The sequence below is a fragment of the Phaseolus vulgaris genome, chromosome 3, assembly GCF_000499845.2.
Source record: "Phaseolus vulgaris cultivar G19833 chromosome 3, P. vulgaris v2.0, whole genome shotgun sequence".
Classification (NCBI taxonomy): domain Eukaryota; kingdom Viridiplantae; phylum Streptophyta; class Magnoliopsida; order Fabales; family Fabaceae; genus Phaseolus; species Phaseolus vulgaris.
In genome coordinates, this window is record NC_023757.2 from 44049706 (window position 1) to 44058319 (window position 8614).

The 8614-nt window shown below is 36.4% G+C and overlaps 1 protein-coding gene across 1 annotated transcript; it reads right to left on the reverse strand.

Moving 5' to 3' along the window:
- Positions 1-342: 342 nt before the first annotated feature.
- LOC137807995 (B-type cell cycle switch protein ccs52A) lies at positions 343-7823 on the reverse strand. Its single transcript, XM_068608885.1, has 10 exons — positions 7009-7823; positions 6797-6919; positions 6569-6673; positions 3935-4114; positions 3772-3834; positions 3494-3688; positions 1967-2068; positions 1817-1879; positions 1628-1696; positions 343-846 (listed from the first exon to the last, which is right to left on the reverse strand). The coding sequence occupies exons 1-10, from the start codon at positions 7474-7476 to the stop codon at positions 793-795; spliced, it is 1422 nt and encodes a 473-aa protein (XP_068464986.1). The 5' UTR covers positions 7477-7823; the 3' UTR covers positions 343-792.
- Between the last annotated feature and the right edge of the window lie 791 nt (positions 7824-8614).

Here is an 8614-nt window from a genome sequence, read left to right on the forward strand (position 1 = left end):
GTACCGCACCAGTTTGATGTACTGGGTAAGTGTGTTAAATTTTGTTATCGAGTTTCAACTACGGGTAATACATAGTCTGCTGGGAGAGAATCCACACAGGAATTCAAATAAAACTTCATTAAACAATCAGTGTATTTTCTTAAAATTTCTGAAAATCTTGCTTTAATTATAAAATTTGGAACCCTCCCTATTTAAAAGGAAAAAATAAAAAAAACAAATAACTAGTGAAAAATTGTAGATTTTTAAAATCAGGAGACTCTAAATAATTAAACAATGTGCAGAGGATCTGTTTTCACAGATTGCTCTAGAGATCAGATAATTAGAAGCAATGAGATGGTTAACTGAAGGAAGTATCAAAATTCCTAAAATGGAATAATTATATACAACAGCTGTTACAAGCTTGCTAAGGATGTGTTCTCTGTGTACTCACCTTGAATGTATAATCGGAGAGCATTATGGAAAAGAAGTAAAGAATAGAAGGAGAGGGAAAGGAGGAAGCTACAACTCCATTAGCTTGTATAAAACTCCGACGGACAATAAAAAAATGGCCTATTTTTTATGTAAGAAATGAGACTTCACATGAATCGCATGAATGTCTTTATCTTTGGCAGCCACAATATAATTTCATAGCTCCCTGCAATGCTCTCTAAACGGTAAAGCATGCCTTTTGATGTTATTTTTCAAAATGGTATGTTTTTTCATCATGGTGCTTCTGTTCTGAAATTTTGTTTCTGTGCAAGAAACCAAACTTTGAAATATGCCACATGATTGAATCAAAAATGCCACGAGAGATCACCTAATAGTAGTTCTTCCAAGAGATGATGCTCCGATTTCACTGTCAGTATTCTGCATCAATGATCATGCCAGTTTGTCAATCATTAACATATAAATATGGACATAAAGGGAATGGATGCTCTCATTAAACAAGACTCTATCATGCGGAAATCTGTGTCAATCCTTATCTTGATTAAATAGGTGATGTCATTTAAGAAGTGGGAGATAAACACAGTTTTTACATGGTATGGCCAAGTGAAATTTAACATGAAAGGATTTGTTCCCATCGTTTGACCGAGAATAACCATCAATCCAATTTAAACACTAAATCACTTTACTGAGCTTGGCAGGGGTATCTAGTTGATTAACCATCTACGAAACATATTTAAGCAATATATAACATGAAGTAAAAGGATTGGCATGTTGATTGTTGTTCAAATTGTGGCAATATATAATTATATTATTGGTTAAATCATTTTTTTTAATCCCACGTGTACAAGAGATACAAAGCATTCTTCATGCGCACAAATAATATTTGTCCTGTTTACTCAGTTTCTTTCCAGGAAAAACATAAAATAGATAAAATCAAGGAATGATACACCACTCATTTTAATAAATGCAAAACAACTTGAAATTAAAAATTATTTCTCAAAGGGGAAAAAATACAAGAAAGAAAATAAAAAATGCAGCTGTGTCATAAAAAATATTTAAAGTCAATTTAATGTGTCTCTAGTCAAAGGAATAGTGAAACAGTTTCAAGTATGCTAAACGTACTATATTCACAAATACAGACAAGCCGCAGGGCCGTCCACATCACAAATTGTTTTTATCTATCTTTAAATGAGTAATTTACCTGTGATTTAGGCGATGGGAATACATTCCAGAACCTAAGTGTTTCATCTCCAGCTCCAGTTACAATTGTCTGAAACAGTAAAACTCGTCACAAGCAGAAACACAGCATATAGATGATACGACAAAGAAATCATTTTCTTAATCATAGACAGAGTGATAGAGAGAGGAATAGGTTAATGAACTGAAATACCTGTCCATCTGGAGAAATGGCAAGATAAAGAACTCTGTATGTGTGGCCAGTAAGAGTGGCCAGCTGCATCAAAGGACCAAAATGATGGTAAAACAGGTTTGAATAAAGTAAAAATAAAAGAGATACAACTTATCACAGTAGATATTGTACCTTTGACATGGTGGGGTATCTCCAAACAATTATCTGGTTCTGGGAGTAACCATGTGTGCTTACGAGTTCATTGACATTTTTAGACCAGACAAGATTGCAAACCTGTCAAATATAAAGGTTGAACACCATTTTACTTGTGTTAAAAAATTGAAAAGGCAGAGCAGGAAGACTCTTTTATCCTACACTCAATATTTGAAGTTGTAAATGCCACAAGTTCTTAAAGTAATTTATAGGTCGAAAGAAACTTAAAGAATCTTACCTCGCAGCTATGAATGGTCAACTAAAATGACATTTAATTTAGGCATTTTTTTACAACTTTACAATAGAATAAGAAACTCTGAGCTGAAGCTATTTTCATTGTAATGTCTCAGTTTCTATACAATGATAGAGCAAATAATGATTTTACTGCTAGAACTGGATTTCTAAGGGTGAGGGGAGGTGGCTGCCTCCATGTAAGAGGAAACTCAAGTCAATTCTGAACTTAGGCTTGGGGTAGGGCAGGGGACAAATATACCCTTATCATACCTTCATTCATGCCTCCCAACCAATAATTACAATAGTAATATCAATCAGAACAATAATCAATCCATGTTCAACTAGGTACACTCCCAGAGTTATGGTGTAATAATAATCTTAGTTAGAGATGCTATAAAACTGTGCAAGCCTTTATCCAATGCTTAAGCTTTTAATAGAATTGATCTTTGACATAGTATTGGAGTTTCCTTGTCTAACTGGTCAGGGTTCAAATATTGTTACCCCCATCCTTTTAGATTAAGGTTGGATTTCATTATTTAGTAGTCTCATCATGCATTGTTCATATATCAAGCTTAAAGGGCTCTTAGGACATGTTATGATGTTAGAGATGTGATGGTCATTCATAGGCCTTCAACTAGTAGTCTAAGCTTTTAAGAGAGTTGATCCATTGCAAATAGTGAATGTTATAATTTGTCAGTCATCATAACCTATAGGCAGAAAATGATTAACCTCCTAGCTCTACCTCTTTCTTTTGGTAACTAATTATTCATCTACTATGCATTTAAGATGATTCTGCATTTCTAGGCTTTAAGCCCCTGTTACATTAAAAAAAAGATGTTATGACTTATTACCACTCAAAAAGAATTGGAAAAGAAAGCATGTCTACAAGAATAATCAAATCTTTATCTTTCAACATTAATCATAACAATTGCATTAACAGATTCGTGTTCCTCTTGAGGTCCAACATTGATGTACAAACTTTTCTAATCCTTTCTTAAACATCTTTATCTTTCTTCAATGGTGTATCATGAATCATTTTTCAAGTGCTATTTTATTCTTTGCATTTCATAGATTTTGGTTTAAGCAGTTTGTTGTTCTGTCCTAGTTTAAACGAGTTATCAAACTTACCCTTCACCAGATGGAACACATATTACAGCAACCAGTAAAAAAATTTGTAGTACCAACAAATAGCCATCCTCATATCAGAGAAATTATTGCAATGTAGTGAATTTGACATAAAAGTATAAACAGATTAAACACAAGTACTTTTACCTGACTTCCAGTGTCCATGCAGCTTAAGTGTGAGTTGGTGGTTGTATTCCAGAAACGTATGCATCGATCTGCAGTTCCTCCCCCAGATGCAAGAAGTCCATGAAGATGAGGAGACCATGCAATAGCTTTAACAGCTGCTGTATGCTCACAGTACTTCAGGACAGGCTGAGTTGAGTGTTGATTCCACACAAACAACTGCAAAAAAAAATTATTAGTACTTATCCAGAAGAAAAAAATAATTATAGTTCAGAAGAATGCTTAAGTTTGCACTTGCATACTCTGTTGTCATTTCCTCCAGATGCCAACTCACGGTTATCATAAGACCACTTCAGTCCACAAACCTTTAAAGAAACAAAAAGGAAAATCAATATCTTGCTGGATATTATGTACAGTGGAATAATTAGACAAGATGAAACTGTAGGAAATAAAAACAAGACTAACCTCTGATTTGTGCCCTGACAGTTTACTGACAAAATCTTCTTGTGCACGGATATCTCTTTGATAAATATTCTTATCCCTGCCACCAGAAGACAAAAGAGATGAACTCCAGGCCAAGGCTCCAACACGTAACCGATGACCCTCCATAGACCTTATCTTCTTGCAACGAGATGCATCCCAAATCTACATGAATAATAATTAGACCCAGGCATTGTTCAATTGGTGGATTAGTAACAGAGAACATAAAGGTAAATGGGAGGAAAAGTAAAATGAGCTAGCAAGTTTCATGGATGCACTGAGGAAGAAAATTCATGTTGTGATCGTGCAAAACAGTTAAGCAATCAACTTAGTTTTCTTGGGGAACTTAGTCTTAAGGAAAATGTGTAGAAGCGATTAGTCTTAAGGAAAATGTGTAGAAGCGATCCACTAGATATCAAACTTAAAATGAAACTGAGCCACCTATATCTCTCCAACCCCAATTTAGGTCAAGAACAAGTTTTTGTCACCCTTGGGAGCAAAGGAGTTGGACTATATAAAGGTAATTAGTATTCAATCAAGCAAGTAAATTAAGTTTATATATTTAAAGTCGAATGCATGACATGCTTATCAAGTATATCAATATCAAACTAATACAATTTGTCAAAAATGGAGCCTAATTGGCATAGAATCACTATCATAAAAAGGCTATATTTCCTAGAGCTAGTATAACCTCAGTCAAAAAAATAAAAATACAGGTTATACAAGTAAGAGACAAACTGGCATACTTAATTAACCCATTTAACAAATGATTTACTGACAAAAGCGCAAGCACAATCCACAGTAGCTGTCTGTGACACCAACCCTATAAAGCACAGGCACCACACATGGCGCAGAGACATTGGTAATGTCCTATTATATGTAATGATTTATAACAGTGTTAAAGTGATCAATTACTGTAAAGATGGGAGGAAAAGTTATAAATTAATTGAAGCCAAACTGCCCAAACGAAACATCTATAGCACAAAATAACAAAGCAATGGAAATAGGGGTGTCTAAAACAAAAACAGAGCAAGCCACCAGAAAGCAGTGGAGGTCGAGATGAGAACCTAAGAGGAAGTCAAGAGCCAAATCTCACACCATAGGCAAAGTGGGAAGCCAAACTTAAACACCAGAATGGAAAATAGAGAAGGTGTATGTGACAAGATTTTGTGCAATCTATCTTTCTGTTTTCTAATAGTTTGAAACCTGGTTTAAAAATTTCTAAAATAAAAGTTGGATATGCTGTAGCCGTGTCCTTTATTCTTTTTACTGAAGCGGTGTCAGCAGTGTCTGAGCTATGTCTACAAGTTTCCAAGCCCAAAAATAAATATCTTTTTAATCTAAAACTGTGTTTGACAAGTGTCAGTGTCCAACATTACATGTAGAAATACCTGCATACTGCAGTTTCTGCTCTTCTTACTTAGCACAGAACTCCCATTCTTAGTGGAACCTCTACACCTCCATCAGCTTGGCTTCTACTTCACATCATTAGTATCACAGTTTTGAAGGCCCTTTTTAACCCACAGGGGTTGACACAAGTGCATGAGTCCGGTACACAGATAGAGTGTGAGAAACATAACTCACCTCCCCCCCAAAGTTTATCAACCTAACTTTAGGAGTATATATTGACAATAAAACACAATATGACACGACACAAAACGACAAGGTTTTGGAATGGCACAAATATACATATGAACTAAAGCATTTATAAGGTATTTAAGTGTATCTGCTTCTTAAAAATGAAAGCAAAGGGAATGATATGCCCCGAAGAAAGCATAATGAAGTGAATGGAGGGGAGGGGCACAAAAATGATAAACACTGAAATTTTCGAACCTTCCAATTTTAAACACCATCAGTAAAATTACAATAAAATAATGGAAAAATAGTACAGAAAATCTTTATCTTTTATTATAAGTTCAACCTAATCCCAAACAAACATATCTACACTCTTATTATTTATCTGAGATGAATCATGTCATTAAAGAAAAAATCAACAGATTATTTTCCATGATATTGCATTCCTTAATGACTATTAAAATAACTCCATTCCATTCTGGATGATCTAGACAGATAAACCACTAGTGACATGCAATTTGATACTCGTTTGCTGAAAGCTAAGAATCCAACCAGGAAGCGCTCTGTCCCCTGGAACACTCAGTTCACCTACAGAATGTCAAGCAACTAATTGATTACCCTTAGAAGCTATCTTCAATTGCTTCCCATATACTCGAGCATTTAATAATTAAATACTAGCCATTTTTTTCTCTCCAACCAAAATGAAGGACCGCATCGTCATCTTGACAGTTTAGCCCAATGCTGCCTTCTTTTTGACAACTTTCTTTAGGGCTTCAGGATCAGCAGAAGCTAATCAACCCCATAACAATAATGCTAAATGGTTACAGTGCTCCACTAGGAAGAAAGCTACCACGCGTCATTGCATTACTAGATACATATCAATTGCCATGACTTAAGCTTGCAGCACCATTTTTCACGATAGAAAGGATGGCAGTAAAACCTAACCCCCAAACACAGTTTAAAACAAAAAAACGTGGCCATTTGGGAACCCATGATACGAATCCGTAAATGAGAGACAGACGCGATCACAGCGTAAACTCTTACCTGAACTTTACCATTGCTAGTTCCAACAGCAAGGTGTGTACCACGTTGAGCCCAGCCTACCGAACAAACGAGGTCATCAATCCCCAAGTCACATAATTTAGTAACCTGCACGATCACATCAATACAGATGAAATCACAAAGACCATTCTTTTAATTTGCATAAACAGAAACTGAACAGCTCACATCAGAATCAAAGCGAAATTACAGTTCCTAAATCAAGCAAATCACCTTGCTGCTACAAGCATTCCATAGATAAACACAGTTACCCAGACCAACAGCCAAGACATTATGCGAAGACCAATCCACTAGATTCAGGTAAAAATCATCTTGCAGCGCCGGCGCATCCAGAACCTACTCCAAACACCAACACAAACTAACATCAGAATCTCCACAGACCACAAAAAAAAAAACAAATTAAACTGAATTAAATCAAAATTCACCTTAAACGGCGACCTCGGAACCTTCCTGGGAGCCTTGACCGGGCCGTGATTAACTCCGGGTACGGAATCGTCGCACATGAACGGCGAGAGCGAGTGCATGGACTGGCGCGTCTCGGTCTTGTACCGGAAAATATTCCGGCTAGGGAGCGTCATGGGCGGCGAGGCCGTTTTCTGCGGCGTGAGGGGCGGCTCCAGACCGGCGGCATCGGGGCCGAAGAGGGCGGTGCGGAGGAGCGTGGTGTAGGCGCTGGAGCTATCGTCGCGGCCATCGGGAAGCGAGGCGATGTCGAAGAGCGCGAATTTAGAGGCAGATCTGCTGGGAATGAAGCGGTCGGAGTAGATTGTCCTGGAAGGCGACGTGTAGTGGTTGGAGTTTATGAGGCGGTCCACGTGGCGGAGAGTCGCCTCCGCAGATGCTCCGGAGGCGGCGGGCGGAGGAACAATGAGGCGGGCGGAGGAGCGGTCCATGACGATTCCGGTGTCGCGATCTGGGAAGGAAGTGGTGGCGAGGCTGTTAATATTTTCCCGGGAAAAAACCCAGTAAAAGGTTACAGCTGTTTTTTCCGTTTGTGCTCTTTTTATTTTTGAAGTGGCGTAGAGGCTTCGGTTTCCGTGCACGCTCACCGTGGATCGTGGACCCCTCTGTTTCCTCGCTCTGGCTCCACCACCGGACCCAATAACCCTCTCTTCTTATACACTTTTACATGCAAGCAATGGATATCACACACTCACTCTTTTTCCCTCTTTTCATATTTATACCAAAACTTTCTTAATCTCTTCTGTTACTTCACCGCTGTCACTTTTTCCCCCTCTTCATTCTTCTGCATGCTTTTTTATCAGATTAACGTTCTCCCCTCCTCCTTTACCATCACATTTTTCTTTTACTTTCATTTAATATCATTTAAAGAACCTCCTTTTCTTACTTTCAACTTTCTAATTCACTTTCCCAAACAATGTCTACTTAATTGTTAATTAAAGATTAAACTCATTCTATTCTTATTAAATGTACACAGAAACTTATAACATCTTCAAACTTAAAATATCTATATTTATCTTAGCAATTCATTATATATAATAACTTAGCTAAAAACAGCTGCCACGTGATGTGATAATAATTTTGTATTCTAAGGAATGATATGTTAATACTTTTACTAATGTAATACTTACTCATATCTATCTTTGTTGACAAAAACATAAATACCAAAAATATTTCTATTCTTTGGGTAACAAAAGAAAATTTGTATATTTTAATGCCAACTAGTATTTTTGAAACAATTAGAAAGTTTTATGTATATATATATTTAATCATAAAACAACTGTTACTTTTGTATCTATCCTTTTATAATTTCATGACGTTAATTTCAATTTGAGCTTCTCGTTTTATTAGCTGTTGGTTAGTAATATTATTTAACATAGTAAATAACGTTTTATGAACTCATCGTCTTCATATATACCCTCTTCTCTTTGTCCCTTGCTTGTGCTTATACTCTGTACTAGTAACGTAAATAGAATATAAAAAACACATAATTGAGTTTGGATATAAAATATTGAAAAAAATATATATTATTTACTGTAATTATTCCCAGTCTTCATAGTGGTTAAACAA